This window comes from Solanum tuberosum, unplaced genomic scaffold (genome assembly GCF_000226075.1).
Source record: "Solanum tuberosum cultivar DM 1-3 516 R44 unplaced genomic scaffold, SolTub_3.0 scf00010, whole genome shotgun sequence".
NCBI classification, from domain to species: Eukaryota; Viridiplantae; Streptophyta; class Magnoliopsida; order Solanales; family Solanaceae; genus Solanum; species Solanum tuberosum.
The window spans coordinates 1903993-1925554 of record NW_006238936.1 but is presented as its reverse complement, the minus strand read 5'-3'; the positions used below and the strand labels follow the sequence as shown (position 1 = coordinate 1925554).

Below are 21562 nucleotides of genomic sequence, written 5' to 3'. Positions count from 1 at the left end.
GTGGTGGAGTGAAGTAAGAAAAATAATTTAAATTTTATTTTTTTTTAAAAATATTTTTTTATGGATAGTAATATTTTAATCTTTAATTTTTAATTAATATTAATAATTTATTATTTAATTTTTGTCAAAGTGGAATATTTTATCCATGTGGAATGCCATGTGTCAAGGTTTTTTCAAATAAAAGAAAGAATGTATTACACACACCACTGATGTGTGTTTCTCAAACTAAAAAGTGATAGTTCAGGTATGAAACTCAAAAAAATGGAATAATTTAAGCGTATTTTTAACATTTATCTCTAATAAAAATGACTCCAAAATCTAAGAAAACTCGAACCTGAAACTTTTGTTTCATGACTTATAATAGTTGTTGGTATTTGTTCGAGTGGGTCCATAACTCCATATACATAGTTTTTCTTTCTAAAGCGAGTAAAGGAAATGGGGGAAAAAGACAAGTAAATTAAAGAAAATGATGGATTCTTCATGTGATTTGACAACGACGACCACACTGTTAAATTGTTTGATGTACAAAAATCATTCAACGGCAACACTACAGCCATATGAATAAACAAACAAATTCAATGTTAAACAATCAGCATAAATAAACAAAATAGGCTCAAAATTTAAGATGATCACATAATTTGTAGAGAACTTTTTTTTGGTAACTTGAAGCGTGTCAAAATATTATCTTTAAGAATATTTCAACATAAATATATCATATCATCATTTATATTATATTTATTACTACTATTATTATTATTATTACTATTACTAAAAATGGAGAGTTTCTTACTTCAAAGCTGGATTACTATTTAACCCTTCCACTTAATTAAAACGATTAAATATCTAATTAAATAATACAAATATTTTAATTACATAATTTGAATTTCAAGAGTTACACTTTAATTCTTCAGTTATGACATTACAAATCTCTTTTGTCTTCTACTTCTTTTTAGTTTCCATCAGATAAGAAATTTTTCATATCCTTTTGACTTCTATAAAATTAATAGTTTTAGCCTTTGATTTATTGTCAATTTATTATAATGCTTTGTTCTTTAAAATGTTCAAAATACTTTTTGGGATAAAGACATATTTTTTTTATATTAGTTTCTTCAATTAACTTTCCTTTTAAGTTGTGAAAAACCTCTGTTTTGCTTTTAATAATTTTTTATTCTCTTTTGCTCTTTTTTGTTCATTGTTTGCATCTTTAACTTCAGATTTTGTTTTATATGAATTACGTGACTTATTTTGCTTGGTTTTCTTTTGAAATTCTTACATCTACACAATTTTTTTAATTTTTTTTAAAAATTATACTAATTAACATAAAATACACGTATAACACACGTGTTCGAAAACTAATATCCTAAAATTTAACAAGCTTTTGTAATATAAAACTAAAAATATAGAAACTACGCACTAAACATGAAAACTTTTGTAAGAGACTTGTTGAAAGTTAAAAATCAATTACCACAAATATATTTTGTATCTAGACAAACAAAAATGAATGAAAGTTAAAAATATTTAAAAAATAATAATTAAAAGTATAACTAGCTAACGTAATGGGAAACTTTGTCTTCAAAAGGAGGTTCCATCCTCAAGTGGACAAATCTTCACCAATCGATAAAGAAGTTGTATATTAAGCTTATAACTCAATGATCTTCAATTTTTGACCTCGTTTTATTTCTAAGTTGTGTGAATTTCTTTTAAAAATAGTTTTAAAAAAATAAAACGTTGATTCTCAAAATGTAAAACGGGACAATTAATTTGACTATTGGTGTATTTAGCTACTATAGGGTATACTAATTATTAGCTTGAGTCTACCTACTAATTTGTGGGTTCAATCTATATATATGTAGACAGTTTGGTCAAAATTAATATGATAACAATTACTATATAGGGTACTTAATAATGATTATGTGTTCTAATAAAGTAAAAGTACCGGGTCCAACTTAATTTTGTTGTTTTTTCTTGTTTCAAACAATTTATCGTTATAATTAGTTTAAAAAGAATTGTATCCATTTTATTGTATTCTTTATTTTTTTAATAATTTAACTAAACTGCGCATATATGAACTTTTAAGCACAGCTTTCTTCATTATGGGATAACAAAATTATGAATTAGGATTTAGGATTAGTTGTAGTTACTGTAAAAATAATTAAACTATGATCAGTAATCTAATATTGACGTGGGTAGAATAAAAAAAAAATCATATAATCAACACACCTTGTTAGAATTATTACTAGTTAAAATCCATTTTGAACTATTTTACACCCTCACATACTTTAAAGGTCCGTTTGACTTAACTTAATTCTTGAAATAATTTTTAAAAAGTCAAATTTTAATAACTTTTAAGGGAAAAAAAAATGAAAAATGGTGTATCTATTTTTAACTTTTAACTTTTTTAAAAAAAATATTTTTAAAATATCCTAATACTCTAAAAACCACTTAAAAGTTGATTTGACCAATCGAACACCTTTTTAACTCAATCGAAATTTGAGAGAGTAGTTTAGCATATGTTTCACGTAAAATTGACAACTCTAGCTAGTATTTATTACTAATATAAATATGTTATCCTGTACTCCTATAGTAGTCCACTCCCTTCGTTACTTCCCTTTTTAATCACTCTAAACATAAAGGGTTTCTTTCAATATTGTTACATAAGTTTTCCAATTTTATACCCTCTGTCTCATATGACTTACTTTCTTCTTCTTCTTTTTGGCGGACCCATGGTTGTTATTAAGGGTGTCAATAGTAAAAATATAATTATGAGTTTAATAGGACCAAGAAATTTTCATAATACCTATCAAAATTTGACCTCTATATAGGGTAAAACCCCCGCTCCTATGCAATAGCTCGCAAATCACATAGGAGAGGTAACACCCGCACTAGGGGTTCTGGCAAGGGGTTTCGAACTCGAGACCTCCAACATGGAAGTCCCAAGTCCAAATCATTGGGCCACCCCGAAGGGTTCATATATATAGTAGTGTTATATTTCTTTATAAAAAAAATTAAACATAGATGTGTTAACCCACACTTGAAGTATCATATAATATTGTGAGATGGTGATTGGGCGCACCTCTCTAAGTGAGGCTACAAATTTGAATCTTTTATTTATCTTGTTTTATTTTCCTTTCTAAAATTCGGTAATACCTCTCTAAGTAGTTTGGATATATAAAAAATAATTTTAGACCTATAAATTAAATTTTTTAATAATTTTCAATGATAAGAATCTAAATATTATACCGATCAAATTTATATCTTACCACATTTTCAAAATAATATACCTATCATCTTAAAATCCTGAATACACCTCTCTGTCACTATCACTTGACACCCCTTACCCAAGGGTTGATCCGCCCCGGACCATACATATTTTTATCACTTAGTATTTTAGATCATAATTATATATTTTTTAACTTTATGATAAATCAAGCTATAAAACATATAAAATAAGGTATATATTTTCTTGTTATGTTCAATTAATTAAGATAATTAAATTGACAGGGACTCTGGGAGTGAGTATATAGTATTATAAACGTAATAGGGAAATCTGCCGACAGTCCCACATGCGGACACGTCCCCAACACTGCTTCCGTTGATTCATTGATACCAAATTATCCAATTTTCTTCACTACTACTCTCTTTAAAACCTATCCAACAAAAAGTTGGAATCTCCAGATATTAGTTTCCATTTTGCTTTTGTTGATTGATTCCTTCTTCTTTCTTTCCCCTATTAGATACATTTAATTTCAATTATAAGAATGGCAGAAGCTACTGCAGTTGCAGCTCAACCTCAACCAGAATTACCACCTCCTCCTGCCATGGCTAAAACTGATGACTCTAAAGCTCTTGCTACTCTTCCTCCAACAAGTAATTATTCCTTAAATTTCAAACCTCTATATATCTCTGTTTTAATTATCGTCAAATTCTAAAACTCCAATTTGTGCCTGTTAAATATTGGTATGACCTATATATATATATATCCCTATTGATATCTTTTATTTCGTTTATTCATTGTTAAATCGTTGGTCTAAAACACTATATTGGAAATGGGGTGGAGAATCGAACCCTTATCAATAAGGTAAAAGTTTAAGTAGGTAGCCAACCAGTTGAACTACTGTGATTCTTCTAATCAACCTTCACCAATATCAAGGTAAAAGTCTAAGTAGGTAGCCAACTAATTGAACTACCGAGATTTTTCACCAATATGAAGGTAAAAATTCAAGTAGGTAGCCAACCAACTGAATGTCTAAGATTCTTCTAAATTTTTGGTTTTAAACCTTTATATTAACTTAATTCTTTTTATTATGCTTGGAGAAGTTTGATAGGATCTGTTGAATATCTGAATATCACAAAGAAAGCATCCAAAGATAAACTTTTTTACTGCCAGATTCTGATTTAGGTTAATTATTCAGCCGACAAAAATCAGTTAAACATGGTTGGTTAGGTAATATATCGATATAAAAATATACATTAATTAATCATGATTAAATGATTGAGTTATAGCCTGTATATAAATAAAAATATTCACTTCATTTGGAATTTTAAAAAGTTGAATTCGAATGTACTTTTTATTACATATGGTTTATACCTCGCAATATGTAAAAACTAGAAAAATCATGTAACTCAACTAATTTACCTCAAACATGCAATCAATTTTTTTGTAAAAGTGTAATATCTCAAAATAGATAGTCACATAATATCATAGATTTGATCCCATATACAACAAATTATTGCAAGTATTGTTTCACTTCATTTAAAATTCTTGAAGATGGAGTTGTGTTTTATTTGTCATTATTAATCGATCTATTTTCAGTTGAGGCATCTAATTCTATTATTGTTCATATCTGGCTGGACTCAACTAATTTTGATGCCTTTATACTCCTAACAACTGTTGAATTATTGGAAAGACTTGGTATACTGTTTTTTAAAGATCATTAATAGGTCCAATATCTCTCCTTTACTTTTTGGCAAAAATAAATCAATATGATTAGATGCCTTGCTTAATTAGTGGATGGCCAGTCTGGTTTAAACTTTAATCAATAGAATTAGTGGATGGCCACTCTGGTTTACCTTAATCAAAAGAATTAGTACTCTGGGAATCATTGGTAGATAATGATTGTAGTGAAGGCGGGTAGGTGATACCTACTGTAGAGTCACTTGGTACCCGCACTTGTAGGATAGCAGGTACCACATGGAATAATCGAGGTGCACACAAACGGACTCGGACACTAACCTTCATTTAAATAGAAAGTTGATAATAGTATCTCCTAGTATTGTTATGATGAAAATTTGATGCATTTCAAACAGATCATTGGTGTTAACTTTTTCTTTTTTTTGATAATCGAGAAATCCGTTTGTGACCCGCCCTTTGGACCAATCACAGCCTTCTAAACTCGGTGGATAATAGTCCCGCCCCTCTACCCTTCTCCACTTAAATATCGGACTTCGCTTTGAGTAGTGTGGGGCTTGAACTTGCGACTTAAGCCGCAAATCCTCCACCTTTTGCCACTCGAGCTAGGCCTTGGGGGCATCATTGGTGTTAACTTGGCTGATCACATTCTTGAAGTTCTGTGATTTTTGTAACTAATTTCTGATTGAAAAGTTGTAGAGAAAGCACATATATGAACTGCTTGTGTCTCGAGGGAAATATTCCGCGACTGATGATGTATTCTCATTTACTGATTTGGCAGAGCCTGACTCTTCTACAAAGAAAAGTTCAAAGGGATCCCTCGACAGAGGTATGCATCAATATTAGCTCTTGAAACTTTTCTAAGTATATAGGGATGTGCTTATGTTGCATATTGAAATATTTCATGAAGAATGCATTTAATAGCTTGCTTAGGCAACTTCGGTTGGAGCTTATCCTGTTATGTGACAAAATACCTCAAAGGAATGAGTTTATTAGAGCCGGTCACATCTCACTCTCAGCAGTTAACAAGTTCATTCATTTTTTTTTCGCCAGATGTTGCTCTTGCACACCTTGAAACAGAGAAAAAGAATTCCTATATCAAGGCATGGGAAGAAAGTGAAAAAAGCAAGGTGAATAACAAGTAAGATTTCTAACTTGCTGTGTTATTCAAGAGAAATGTACAGACAAAAACTTCATTCCCTATATGGATATCGTCACTTTTGAAGTTGCACAACATTTGGTTGCATCCTCTATTATTTTTATTGTTATCTTAAACATGTTTTCATGTTCTAGTCCACCTTTTATGGTTCAAAATGCAAACATTTGTATAGATATTCATTTACTAGTGGAATGAATCTAGGAGATGTTCTAAATTTTGAGCCCGACATTGATATACCATTCATCTATACTCAAAAGCCTTTTGCCAATTCAATAACCGAAGTCATCTTCACCTTGCTTTATTATTGAATAGGGCCGAAAAGAAGCTCTCTTCAGTTGGAACATGGGAGAACACCAAGAAAGCAAATATTGAAGCTAAACTGAAGAAACTTGAGGTAATCAGGCTCGAAATCTAGTATACATGCTTCTTCAATAATTTTGAACATGGAAATACTTGAAAACATGATATATTGTGGAAGATGTCTCATTTTGAACTATTCTGCGATATTCTTTCATGAGATACACCGCATTCTGGCTGCAAGCTAGGTTGTCATCTAAAGACTCTTATTTCCTTTAGCATATCGAGAAATGTTAGTAGTAGCTAAACGGGGTACTTAAGACTTTAGAAATTGTTTTTTGTCGTCCTATGCTGACCAAAATATGGGTAATGCATAGGATGCAACATTTATCATTGTCAAGAGAAATATTTAATGATGTTGATAACCTCCTACAAATTTTGCAGGAACAACTAGAGCAAAAGAAAGCAGAATATGCAGAGAAGATCAAGAATAGAGTAGCTGCAGTTCACATGGAGGCAGAGGAAAAGAGAGCTATGGTTGAAGCCAGACGAGGAGAAGAACTTCTTAAAGCAGAGGAGATGGCTGCCAAGTATCGTGCTACGGGACAAGCCCCTAAGAAGATTGGATGCCTTGGATGTTAATGCCATGAAATGTATCATTCTCTTTTGTGAATTTTCATGTTTGTTGCTCTTTATTGGGTGTTTCAAACATATTGAGTTTTCATAGTTTGTGTAAGAAAAGCACTCATGAAAGTTTTTAACTTTAAAGTGTCATGAAGTTTCTACTGATACTTCATACTGTATTTGAGATTATGTATAAAATGTCTGGAAACTACAATGTTGAAATGTTGTCAAGAATCACTTGGTGTTCCTAGTTTGTGTCATGAAGTTTCTACTGTTTGCTTGCTGCTATTCAGGTTGACCAAAAAAATAAAAACTGTAATATGTAAGCATGACTTGTATAGAAACAAAACATAGTCCTGAATTTCTATTACAAAATATCATGCATGATAGCACTATTGCTATTACAAAATATAGAGGGAAAATGCATTGTCTTTTCCTCTGATGGAACTGAGATAGTCCTATTGATATGACATTAATATATAGTAGAGTTAGAATATGTGTTCTTTCCACAGCTGGAGCTACTAAAATAACCAGCAGAATTTTTTTCAAAATCGATGGTTTGGAGCCACTGATATCAAAGAAAGAAGCACACTGCATATTCTGGTTAAGGGCAGATCATGAGCTTTCACTCAAAAAGGGATACAAGCTATAGGAATCACCATGTCCTAGAAAGCTCATGTCATTGTTACTAGGGAAATCCAAAAGAAGTTGCAATGCTGATTCAGATGAATCTTCCATGGCGTTGGAGCTAGACGTGTCTGATCCTTGCAAGAAATCTTCTGTATATGGTTGGCCAATTTTCCACTCTTTATACTCATTTTGGTTGCTTCCTGTCACTGGTGAACCAGCAACACCGAGTTCAACCTCAGTCGTAATGCCTGAAGCTGATCCATACTTCGTACACGAAGATGCTTGAGAGGCTGGACTTTGACAAGCATTTTTTTCTCCTTTCTTGAATTTCCTAAATGAATCTCCTATCTCTGAGTTCCATATGCGCAGAAAATAGTCAGTCTCAGACCTTCCGACTGATGATGGAACCAAGAATTGGGACTCTCTAGAAAGACGAGCCTCAGCTTCGAGCCTAGCACTTTCCCATTGTGCCAAGTGACGCGCTGAAGGTGATGTAGCTGGTCTTCTCAGCAGTCCATTGGGGTCAGAGTACTGTTCATGAGTCTGAGGATCAATGCCCATGGAAAGCAGGCGCTTTTTCAGGTGAGTATTCCACAGATTCTTTATCTCATTGTCTGTCCTCCCAGGTAATTGTGAAGCAATTGCAGCCCATCTAGATAAACTTAGTAATGATTATTCATAGTTATTGAAATATAAATGATGCTTATAGTGTTTTTTACATTACGTAAACGAGTACTAAGAAATACTAGAAGTTAAGCATGCAACTACGTAAGGCAAAAACCAACCTGTTTCCAAGAATGCCATGTAACTGTATGACAAGCTTCTGTTCTTCGGGGCTAAAAGGACCTCGTATGATGTTTGGCCTTAGATAATTCGTCCATCTAAGACGACAACTTTTCCCACAACGAAGAAGACCTGTTAGTGAAAAAGTGGAAAACAGTTGACAAGAATTCAGGCAAACTATGAGGTTATGATACCATAGAGAGCAATGTTACCATTTTATAATATTAGTCTATCATTCTAAACTCTCCTACTAACAGCATTAGTCATTAACACAATATCAGCTGCTCAAGCTGGTTACAATAACCAAAGAACTATGGTATTAGCCAGGAAACTGTAACTAGGCTGGAAACAGTGAACCAGCACGCTCGAGGCTAGTTCACTCGGGTAACATTTGGCACCTACATAGAAAATTGGCACATTTTCACATAAGAGGATGTGTGTGGAGCCCAAAATTGTAAGTGTCTTTCGATAAATCATCGATCGATTAGGTCAACATTCATAGTGTACACATGGAGAAGAGAAACAAAGACTTCCTAATGATAACTGCAACAAAAGAATACCAAAGGCAGCCTTAAACAAGGAACAATTCCCACTAGTTTAACATCTTTACTTAGTTCCCAATTTGACCTTAAATGAAAAGAAAAAAGAGAGCATCTCCAGAAGGAAATTTTTAACTATTTTGATGATTAGGGGTAAAAGTAGAACAGCACTTTGAAGTACTAGTGAATTGCAAGGGGTAATTTATGTCATTCAGTAAAACAGAAAAGTAAACTCAAGAGTAAAAGAATCACCTTTCCATATTAGTATCACATGAAAAATTGGAAGAACATTAATGCTCATCAAAGGGTAAATTGGTTTCTTTCACACCAAAAGAAAGAAAACATCAAAGTACCCCTTTCTATTTCCTTTCTTTTTTTTACATCAAATAAATGAAATTTATAACATTGTAGAGTTCACCAAAGCCAATGAAACCATAAACTAGATGACTGGAAAACAAATATTATTGTCATTAAACTGAATAAAAAAAATAACACAAAGGAGAAAATTGAAGCTAATCCCCTGTTACTCATTGAGGTAGGAGGCAAAATGGTTAAAAGCTACATTGCTCGGACTCTTCAAAAATGTCATAATAGTGCATTTTTAGAGGATCCGACACAGATGCAGCGGAGAGTTGGGACAAGAAAGGGATAAAAGTAACATGGAATATGAGAAGAGTAGTGAAATAGACCTGCAAGTTTTGGTAGTGAACGCCAACTACCATGACCATTCTTGTTGATAAATTGAATAAGTTTTTCATCTTCTTCAGGGGTCCAAGGTCCTCTGGTTAGACCATTTTTATCACAACATGGTGTTCTCCCCATTCCTCTCTTTCATACACACACACACTAAAATTTACTTGTCAATGATCAACAAAAAGTCAAGTTTTTTAACTTTTAAGTTTAAAAAAAAAGAAGAGATGAGTGTTCCTAGGAGAGGGAAAAGTAAGAAAATTGACCTATCAAATGGAGTAGGACAGTAGATAGAGTGTAAGAAGTATCAGCAACTCCATAGCCGGCTACACATTAAATGATATGATGTGCTGACACAAATACTACAATTTACACCGATAAGGATTGTGATAGAGTGATAAGTATTCCTTCGTTCTTAATTTAGGAGTCTCACATTTGAGTCTCTCTGGGTATGGACCGTCGGATCTTCTAATGTGGGACTTGACGGCGCATTTTCAGATTTAAACGACTTCAATGTGGGTACTGATCACCAGATGGAAAACAAAATAAATACTACTGTTTACTACCATTGCATAAATGTAACCATTAAAAAAAATTGAATGATTGACGTAATAGAACAAGAAAGTTGCATTAAATGCATGCTTCTTTCTTACCCTTTTCAAATTCTTGAGGTTTTCGCTATTCAATTTCAGAATATAAGTAACATAGTTGTTGGTTGTTTTATTTTACTTGACTCGTGTATCAAAAATAGATATTCTATGTTTATTTTTACTTGTTTGCTATTTCAAATATAGATTTTCATGTTTATTTGTCACTTTCATATATATATAAAAAAAAACAAAAAAAAATTATGTTTTACTCTTTGTATTAATTATTTATTTTCTAAAATTTAACACTAAACATCAATTAATATGGTATTACAATAAAATACTCATATCAACTATTAGAGTACTACTCGCTCTGTTCCTAATTACTTGTTCGATTTTTTTTACTTGTCCATTTCGACAAATCAAGAAAGGACAAATTTTTTACCTATTATACTTTCAATTAATTACTTTGAAAAAGGTAGAATTTCTTGAAAATTTTAAATTTTTAATTCATCCACTTCATAATTAATAGGGGTAAAATGATAAACTCATTATGTCAATCATTGTTTTCTTAATAGGGGTGTCAATTCAAAAGTGGACAAGTAATTAGGGACATAAGAAATCAATATATTTTTTAAGGAGCTGCAAAGTTGAAAGTGAACAAATAAAAGTGAATGGAGGAAGTACTTGTCAACTTAGCAAATCACTACACTTTTATTACTTTTAACACGAGTTTTTTTACTTCCTCTGTTCAACAATAGTTGTCCACTATACTATTTTGGGATGTCCAACAATATTTGTCCACTTTATGAAATCAATGGATAATTTTACACTTAGTTCCTAATTAACCCTTATCATTAATTATAGTCATTTCCCTATTACATTTTTCAAAACATTGTATTTATTATTTTCAAATGCCTTTCTATTTATAGTTTCTTAAGAAAAACATGTAAAATCAAAAGTAGGCAAGTATTGTTGGACAAAGGGAGTACTTCTTATTATACTATCCCTTAATATTAAAAACAATATAAAGTAATATTTCTAGTGGTCAATTTTAGAACTCAAAGCATCACTAATAATATTAGTTTAGTAAAATATATCCTTAATTAAATCTTTCTTATGAGACGTGTCAGATCAATATAGATCAAATAATATAAAACACAAGAAGTATTAAGCAGAGTAATATAATGCAATGTGAGCAATAGCCCGCGTCTTGGTTCTAAATGATAGTAAAAGTTAACTTGTGACTTGGACGAGTTCGAGTCCTGCCTCATGTGAACTAAGTTTAATGGGCCTACTATTTCGGAATTTCGAAGATTGTGATTGATTCTAAAGATTGATATTAGATGAATTTCTCGATTATCAAAAAAATAAATAATGCAATGCGCATTGAATTCTGAAGACTGGGAAATCAAGGTCAAGCAATTAAGGCACACTAGTACTTACTTTCTGTGAACAGATAAATCTTATGGATCTTCCTTTTTCTTTTTCGATAACGTAATAATTTTATTGAAAAAGGAGACTAACGCAAAAGAAGCATACATACGTATACAAGAAATATATCAAAAAATAAAAACCTACAAAAATTTAATTTCTCTAAGAAGTAGAGCGATTAGCGATAGCCATTCATCTATACATATCGGAAACCTCATGGATGCATCAAAAAGAAATAACGATGAGTGACTACTCCTCAATAATACAAACTAACTTAACATTTTCAAAATTTACGTCAAATATGTACGTGTGCATAAATTGACGTAACATAAGGAGAGGGACACCCCCCGAGCATACATCCTGAGTGAGACTGGCACTCGAAAACCATTGCTGGCCCCAAGCGAATCATTGGCCTGGCTTACTACTCAACGGAAGACTTAAACACAAGAAAATAGTCTCAAATGATGAACTCATGAAATAAACTTAGAATGTCTTAAAAGAACACTCAACTAGCCAAGATGGCAACTCAAGTCTCAAAACATAACCACTGTCTATGAAGCCTCTAACAATTGAGATGGACGTCGGGACAAGACCCACGACATCCTAATGAACTAAAATGATAAAGTAATGAAAAAGGGATCCTCCGGAAGCAAGGAGGCTCACCAACAACTCTGATGCTCAACTGGATCAACGATGCGCTGGGTGCTGATCCTGGTTACCTGAATCTGCATCATAAAAAAATGCAGGCCAACTGGCATCATTACATTGAATGTACGAGCATGCAAGGGGAATTCTAAAAAAAGACATAAGTTTGAAAAGGGAACTGAAAGAACAAACCTAGTCTCAACTGAACTGAACTTATTTCAATATAAAGCAGTATAAATCAGTGCATTATAAAGAAAAGCTTTAAAACATGAATATCAACTCTGTGTACATAGATTAACAATAGTAACTCTGTATGTATGTAAAGATACAATATAAACTCTGGATGTATATAAAAATACAAGTAACTCTGTGTATATAATAATACAAAATACTTATGTGGGAGTTTCTCTAACCGACAACCATCACTTAAGAGCTATTATGATGATACAACGTTTTGTCTCACGCTGCTAGGGTCGTCCTATACCTTGTCGAGGGTATATAACTTGACTACTAAGTGGATCCACTAGTCTATGCTAAAAGCACTAAGGAATCATCTAAAAAGTATGACCCTTTTCTACCTATGATGACTACATGGTTTATGGGAGCTAGGAGTTGTCTGAACTCTCCTCATATCGGTGTTCAATACTACTCCCAAAATATACTAGCTCATATGTTTAAAAACATAACTCTGTGGTTTGAGATAATAACTCAAAAACTAGCCCGAAAGCTCTCTTGCTTAATTGTGAAAGCATTTACTCTTTACTGAAAACTAGCTCAAAGGGTCTTTTGGAAATCTCAGTTTCCTTTCTTGTTTAAATATGAAAACATTTTACTCTTTGGGAATACATAGTCCCGATATACTTTTTTGAAGAAATGAACTTCAATCTTTACTCTTTACTCAACTCAAAACTCGGGTCTTCAAACAAAGTTAAAACATTTGTAAAAGACTTTTGGAAGACTCTATGAACTTCTCTTGACTTGGCTCTTAACTTTCCTTGAATTTGAATTTATGGATTCAAGGATTGTGATTTGCGATAGGAAAGATCTCATTATGTTTAGGAGTATATTTAGATAGTCAAACATGAGAAACGATCAAGAAATCACTGTCTGGAAGCAAGTTCGCGACGCGGAGATGCATTTAAATATTTGATCGCAAAATAAATTTTCCGTGACGCGGAGAGAAAATTTCCTATCCTGAGGAACAGGTCCACGATGTGGACCTGGTAGCCAGATTTGCCCGACTTGTTCCTTCTTCGTTTTCTAACCCCAATTCGCCTAAACTCGGTTCTTTTTCTCAAATTCTCTTTAGATTCAGATACCCAGTATGTATACACAAGAATCGAACTCAAACAACTCAAGGAAACAACACTCTAACCTCAAGAAACTCCTTAATCTCAACCCAAATTCAAGAACGAAAGCAATTCATGAACACACACCAAGAACATTCAAACTTTCAATACTTTTAGGACGACTTCACGCTGAAATAAACATGTTTGGCACGTGGGTAAACGAATCCAACGTTATAAAAGTCTCACATACCTCGTATGATCAAATCCTTGATGAAATCCGCAGTCAATTCTTTACGAAGACGACAAATCTTGACTTTCCTCTTCTCTTCTCTCTTGATTTCTTCTCTCTAAAACCCTAGCGTGAAATCTTTGAGTGCATAAACTAACCCAATTGAGTTTAGACCCCTAAGTAATTACTAAAACTGGATTTAATTAATTGGACAGTGAAAAGACCACAATACCCTTCTAAAATCCGGTTTTGACTTTCTTTATCTAGACAATCCAACTTCAAATGGGAACATCTCCCCCATACGAACTCGAAATTGAGCAAATTCGACGGCGTTGGAAAGATAATTCAAAGATCTTTCCTACGGTATCTTGTAGCACACCTAACTCATCCTGAGATAAGAGTTATGGTAGTTTGAAGTTGACTCAAAATTCATACTTAGCTTAACTTTGTCAAACTTTCCAAATTTAATTATTTCCAAAAACGATTTCCTTCTAATTCTAGTTCTTTCGAATAGCGGGGTGTTACAGGGAAGCTATGTATGAGGAACATATGTGTAGACATTTGACTACAAGTCTACAACTAATCTTTACATGTCATATAGGGTATGACAAAGATACTTGTCAATTGAACTTTGATCAACTAAATCAATATTAATACTCTATATCAAATTTATATCTATTTGATATTATAATCAATCAATCGAGTCTTATACTAGGTATGTTGTCGTTGAATTGAGTAGATAAAGTAGAATATTTTAGATTTATATAATCCTGTATAATGATGTGTAATTAAACAAAAAATAGTTCCGACAAATATGGAGTAACATTTAATTTTCATATATAGATAGATAAATGCATGGACACCATATAGTATATAATAAAGAAAGAAAAGGGAGGGTACATCATAATTATAAATAGAGCAACCCCCCCCCCACCCCCCCACAAACACACATATATATAGACATGTATTAATGGAGAAGATGAATTGTATGACTAGAGGGAACACACAAACAGGCAATAAAGGAAGCATCTTTTTCTCGTGATAGGTCACAATGACTCCAGGCCCCTACCCTGCTAAGTGCTAAGTGACACTGCTAATTAAATAAATTTTAGTTTATTTCTTAACCATGCCGAGGAAAATGTTTTTCGTTTTTTTATGTTTGATTGGTTAAATATTTTTTTTAAGAAATGAAGATAATGACTTTTTCGTGAGAGTAAAATAAAACAAGTTTTATAGGTGAGATTTCACTAAAGAACTTTTGGTTATTACATTCAAAGTGGTTAGTAATGATAACTGATAGTTGGTGATGGTGGTCATTATGATGCCAACAATATTTCTATATCGATTATTTTCACTATTACTCTATCCACAATCATCAGTCTTCTAACATCGCCGCCAACAACCATCAATACCATCTTTAACCTATACCATCACTATATATCTAACTAGCACAAATTACCATCACCACTACTAGCCACTAGCACCGACCGCCACCATCACTACTATCACTAGACACTAGTGAACATAATAACTCCATTAGTTGGTACTTGAAAAAATTTCCAATGCTATCTGCAGTCACCGAAGGTCTTATCATAGTCACTAGTCAGTGAAATAAATGCAGTCAATTTTAACTTTGATTTTTCATTTACTCCACGCCGTCCTATTTCTGTGTTCCACATTTGACTCGCCACAACAATTAATAAACCCCTTCCAAAAAATACTAATAAATTAAGCATTATTTAATAACTGTCTGTCTTGAAGAATAGAGACTTGAGAAAAAGAACTTTAAGGTTAAACCGTGCAACACTCTTGAATAAATATTAAAGTAATGACAAAAAGTTAAATTAAATCCTAGAATAATAGCGGATCAACGCTTTAAAATTCGAGTAAGTTAAAAATCTGTTGTAGAAATAAAATAACTTCAATCTTTTTATAATGTTCAATAAAGGAAGAAAATCGCAAAATTGAATTATAGGGAGTTAATGTACTATATAAATATATAAACTTCATCAAAAACTTTCTGCAACCAAATGGTCTTAAAAACCATTGATTCTCTCATACATACCCAAACAGGTTTTTCGTTAAAAAAAATCAAAATATATTACTTTAACTTGCCCTCCTTTGGGGTAGAGATGACATACTTATTTTCATCAAAATATTTTTCAACATTTGATTGGTAAATAAATAATTGTTTTCCAAAATAGTATACAACATAAAAAATTAATAGCAATATTAGCATATCAAAGAACATCTTGATACTGTTTTTAATATCGATAATAATATATCTTAAGTGTTACTCGAAGCAAGTAATATGAAGTTTAAAGTCAAAGGTAGTTATATGAAAATTAATTTTCTAGCAACCAGGCATCAAAAGATAACTTCCTCATATGAAATCATCATCCACCTAGTAACCTTGATGATTATGGAGAACAAGATGCGTGACGCTACTTTACCAGATAAAAGATAACGGAGTTGAAGCTCATCCTGCATAAAAACTGCACCACCATATAAAAAGGGCTTTTTCATATAGTAGCATCATAAGATGTAAAGAGTTTTAAAGGCTAAGGACTCAAACCGGTCATCACAGCAGGAACATCAACATACCAACTATAGTGAGGCTGTTTCGGATAGGGTAAGAAGGGAGGCTATTGAGGACAGACCCTTTGGGTGGATACTGTGGTAGGGAAAAGGACTGAATTTTGCAGCGCAGCTTAATGCTGGGAAAAAAAACTTCTTTTGCAGCAAAACGTTCTCCGTTTTAAGGTATTAGAAAAGGAGAACAGTATCCACACAACAAGAAACAAAGACAAAGCGCTACAATAGGATCATACTCTTCAAAATCAGCCGAATTGACTACTACACCCATGAAGAAAACAACACTGTCAAGTGCTCTAAAACATAACACAACAAGAGAAAAAGCTATAAAGGAAAAGTGCAGAGCCCTTCAAAGACGGGCTAGACAAACTTTGTTAAACAAATGTGCAGTTGGATATTTATTGGATATCTGATCCTCATCTCACAATCAATTCAGCCAAACTCCTTTCCATCATTTAAGATGTTTCATTATATCCTTAGGCACCACTTCTCCAGGACAATGCCCAAACACTGAACCCATGTGCTCCGCAAAAACAGATCGAAGAAAAGGCTAAATACTCTGACAGTTTCCAACAGACATACAGAGCAAAGGAAACAACAACAAGTGCCAAATACACATAATCCAGATGCCCAACAAAAGATAGGCGCAGTTACTGAGGACCGATTGAATGTCAATATGTACCATTTGATTCTTTAGTCATTAGAATCCCGACATCTAATATGCATTTTTGTTGTTCCACAACCATGAATCTGCCAAGTTCCTCTTTTAAACTCTGGAGTCGCACACCCTCAGAAAGTGAAATCTGGCATCTCTGCAAGAAAGCATGAGCTCAAAAAAATTTATTCCCTTTCTCCTCTCATTTTTGTTTTGAAGGTTAAAGTGAAGTGCTATCAGCAAAACAAGCCTGATAAGATAACTTGAAACAAGAAGCTAAGAACAACTTAGCATGATATTGTCTTTTGCCATTTCAAGAACTTTTGAAGGTTGTTGTTACATAAACTAATTGATTCTATTTTAAACCTTTTCGTTTTGCCTACCTTTCTTATTCTTGTCTTTTTAACAGCACTCAACTAATCAGAAAAATAACACCACCAGAGTCCAAAATTTTCCAGACAACGCATGGTTAAAAATAAAACCAGCACTTTGTCTTACACAGCTTTATCTATTTTCCAACCAAAATTTCCTGAATAGACTGTTCTAGAGCTGAAAAGCTTAAACCGATTTAAAGTAAAGAAGATTAATCGAGAAAATGTTCATCTGGTGAAATCAACATGTTCCCTATGCAAATGAGCAAACAATATCATTCAGAAAAACAAGAGGAGCTTCTAGTCACACAATGCGAGAAACAAACAGTGAAAGTCCTACTCCTTTCAACTTCCAATATGGAGTATGGCCACACATCAAAAGAGAATATTGTGTAATTTTTGTAAAAAGCACAGGAATAAGAACGTAATATTCCAAATATTAGCCTACCACCTTCAATGCAATTAAATTAAACTACCCAAGATTGATGGGCTACTAAAACTGACAAAAGAGATAACTGTCTGGACTGCATATCGAAAATCCTCAGGGAAGCTGTACCCAGCAACTTAACAAACTGCATACACAAAACATCTCTATTATAAATACTTACCCACTGGCAGCACCATCAACCACAGCTACACTGCTCATTGACAATATATAGCTTGATCTATCTGTGGAGGAATTTGCTTGATCTCTGTTCCTAGTTCTTGTTCAATTCTGTACCTGTCAGTCAGATAGATACAACCAGTATCATCAGAAACCAGCATATGGAAACTAAATGACCTAGCATAAAAGAAATGAACATAATTAATGCATACAAATTGAAGCGATCCTCAAAAGTAATCAGGCTAACAGCTAAACCAAGGTGTCCAAATCTCCCTGACCGTCCAACCTGCAAAAGCAATTATCAATGAGAAAATAGCACAAACAGATAGATAAGTCAATAAGCAAGATCAAAGATCTGTAGTGCATACCCTGTGCAAATACGTTTCTGAGTTCTTAGGGAAATCAAAATTGATAACAACATTGACTGCTTGAATATCTATTCCTCTAGTAAACAAATCTGTCCCATCATGAAAGAACACAAAGTTACTAAATCAAACAATTAACAAAATAGACATTGTATCACAGGAACACGTGCTGATCCTTGTAAAAGAATAAGAATAATGAAAGATAAAGTCAAAATTCATCATTAAGGGCAATGTGAGAATCATTCATTACAAAATAAACAAATGGATGGCATACCATGTAAGAGAGCTCAGCAACACCAAGAATATCAGAACATGGAATAAGTAAAGCCACATATTCCAGCAGGGAAATGCATAAACTCTGAGTAGCATCTAGTTTAATCCCCCTCCCCCCCACGACTCAACCAAAAGAGCTAGAAATTTCACCCGATCAACACTAACTAAAACGATGCAACTACATATAGCACCATGTTTGGTCAGATAATAAGTACATGCAATCTGACCCAACAATGGGGCACTTGCAACCAAACGAGTTACACCACAATACACCCGGCATCGATATTTCTCATGATATTTGCCTAGGTGAGAACATATTATGAACAGAAACTCGTAGAATAAGCCGCACGGTTTAAAGAACTACTATGTACTTAGAAGTACCAATAAATAACTTTGAATTCTAATATTCACATTTAACACATGAACACATCAATTATTAACCATACTAGTTGAACAGATGCAATAGTCATACCAGTACAAACAAGGTTCCTGCAGGCACCATTACGGAAGTCATGAAACACCCTGTTCCTATGATCTTGAAGCATTTTAGCATGAATGTAGAAGCATGAATAGCCCAGCTCAGTAATCTTCTTGGCAAGAAGTTCCACACGATTTACAGAGTTGCAAAAAATAATTGATTGGTTAATTTGAAGCTGCACCGGAAAAACAGATAGAAATTGGTTAGCATGTGCACATTGCGCTAATTTTAACACCTACGTTCCATAGTGAAACTAGGACTACCTTTGAGAAGAGAGTGTTAAGGCAGTGAATCTTCTGTCTTTCTTCAACGAAAGCATAAAATTGTGTTATACCCTTGAGCGTAAGTTCATCCATGAGGTTGATAACATATGGCTTGCGCAAATATCTTTCTTTAAAGTCCTTGACAGTGACAGGAAATGTTGCAGAAAACATCAAAATCTGGCGATTTGCAGGTACGAAGCGGAGCAGCTGCTCGATGGAAGGTTGGAATTCTGGTGAAAGAAGCTTATCAGCCTGAAGGACAAAAGTAAACACATGTGAATTTAGAATTATGTATGCTGTCTTGCCAGGAAGGACAAGCAGAAAACGATTTATCCAATCCCAATCAACTCATGTAAGGTAGCCATTGCAAAAAAAATTCTCAACATGCCAGAAACTTGCATCAAGACTTTGAAGATTGTAAGTTAGAATCATAAGTAATCTTAGCCCAAATCGCTGATAGTTTCTCAACATCAAAAATAAAACTGACTGCATCAAAGATCTTGAATTGATTAAAACTTCACCTATATTGCACATGAAGTGTAGTCTATAGATAATAAGCTTATCAAAAAATTTAAGCATTTTGTCATCGCTTGAGCATTCAAAACATCTCTTCAGGAGACAATCGGGCATTAATACTCTGATTTATTTACTCAAGAAAGGATTACCTCATCCATGATAAACATGGAGCAATCTTTCAAAACGCACACCCCCTTTTTTGCAAGGTCAAGAATTCTTCCAGGAGTTCCAACAAGTAAATGAACTGGCTGATACAGTCTCATTATGTCGTCCTTTAAGCTAGTCCCCCCAGTGGTAACCATGACTTGAATTTTTAGGTGCTTCCCAAGTTCTTTACAAACTTGAGATGTTTGGAGGGCCAATTCTCGAGTTGGGACAAGAATAATAGCTGCATATGGAAGCACCAAACAACAGTCAGAAACGAACACAGAGTAAACTATAGTTGCACAACTAGGGAAATACTACACATTTTCCTCTTAATTTGCAGGGATGCTAAAAATATGTTAGGACCAATTATAAGTTATATCATAGCAAACTGTACAAATAATAGCTTGCACCAAACCAAAATAAAAGTAAGATATTCACAGCACGATATTTCATGTGTAGCAAAGTAACGTAGCAACATAAGACTATATGTGACAGGAAAAGGCCAGCAACACATGTTTCTAAGCTAAAACTTGCTATGGCAGGTCAGCATTGAGACAATATGATCTAGTACATTTGTGCGAGAAAAAATTGGCTAGATGGAAAACTCAATACTTATCAATGGGAGGGAGGTTGACCCTCATCAACTCGGTACTTAATGCTCTACCAACATACATGATGTCATTATTTCCTATTCCAGCAGGGGTCATCAAAAAATTGGATAGGATTAGAAGGAATTTTTTGTGGCAAGGTAACAACGAGAAGAAAAGATTTCACCTGGTGAAATGGGAATCTGTGGTAACTGGGAAAAAGAATGGCGGATTGGGAATAAAAAATCTGATATTCCAAAGTGAAGCACTCAGAATGAAATGGTTGTGGAGGTACTCGTTTGAAGATCAGTTAATGTGGAAAAGAGTGGTAGGTGCCAAATATGAGGCGGAAGATAGTTGGATGACCAAGGATGTGACTTCACCTTATGGGGTCAGTTTATGGAGATCCATAAGAGAATTATGGGAGGAAGTCAAACTCAACTCCAAGGTGAAAGTGGGGAATGGGAACAAGACCAAATTCTGGAAAGATGAATGGCATGAGTCAGGTAATCTGGAACTCCTCTTTCCAGACATATATAACCTAGTTCTCTCACAACAAAGGACCATTGCAGAGATTTGGACAACACAGGGCTGGAATTTCCAGTTCAGAAGACATCTCAATGACTGGGAAGTGATGAGAGTGGCAGAATTTCTCAACATTGTTGGAAACTTCAATGGACTCCAGGCTGAAGAGGATGCATTATGGTGGAAAGGAAGCAGCAAAGGTATATTTAAAGTAGGTGCAGCTTACAGGTTGATGGAGCAACCAAGTCAACAGATTCCTATCTGGCCATGGAGACAAATTTGGAAAGGCAGAATTCCTTATAAAGTCTCATGTTTTATATGGCTGCTAGCTAAGGAAGCAGCTTTGACACAGGATAATGTTATGAAAA

The 21562-nt window shown here is 33.7% G+C and overlaps 3 protein-coding genes across 3 annotated transcripts in view; 1 reads left to right on the top strand and 2 right to left on the bottom strand.

Moving 5' to 3' along the window:
- The first annotated feature begins 3549 nt into the window (after window positions 1–3549).
- Window positions 3550–7223, top strand: LOC102585991 (remorin-like). The gene is made up of 5 exons (XM_006339482.2): window positions 3550–3867; window positions 5691–5738; window positions 5963–6050; window positions 6381–6462; window positions 6810–7223. The coding sequence occupies exons 1-5, from the start codon at window positions 3759–3761 to the stop codon at window positions 7005–7007; spliced, it is 525 nt and encodes a 174-aa protein (XP_006339544.1). The 5' UTR covers window positions 3550–3758; the 3' UTR covers window positions 7008–7223.
- LOC102585656 (myb-related protein Zm38-like) lies at window positions 7218–9952 on the bottom strand. The gene is made up of 3 exons (XM_006339481.2): window positions 9631–9952; window positions 8405–8534; window positions 7218–8271 (listed from the first exon to the last, which is right to left on the bottom strand). The coding sequence occupies exons 1-3, from the start codon at window positions 9761–9763 to the stop codon at window positions 7605–7607; spliced, it is 930 nt and encodes a 309-aa protein (XP_006339543.1). The 5' UTR covers window positions 9764–9952; the 3' UTR covers window positions 7218–7604.
- A 6615-nt stretch (window positions 9953–16567) lies between these two features.
- The window catches only part of LOC102585321 (DEAD-box ATP-dependent RNA helicase 8-like), a 10802-nt gene continuing 5807 nt past the window's right edge, over window positions 16568–21562 (bottom strand). The window contains exons 4-10 of the mRNA XM_006339480.2: window positions 20085–20323; window positions 19420–19671; window positions 19151–19331; window positions 18409–18497; window positions 18253–18326; window positions 18045–18157; window positions 16568–17222 (exon numbers count right to left, since the gene is read on the bottom strand). Of these exons, the coding sequence (XP_006339542.1) occupies window positions 18079–18157; window positions 18253–18326; window positions 18409–18497; window positions 19151–19331; window positions 19420–19671; window positions 20085–20323 (914 nt within the window). The 3' untranslated portion in view covers window positions 16568–17222; window positions 18045–18078. The remainder of the gene's footprint in view (window positions 17223–18044; window positions 18158–18252; window positions 18327–18408; window positions 18498–19150; window positions 19332–19419; window positions 19672–20084; window positions 20324–21562) is intronic.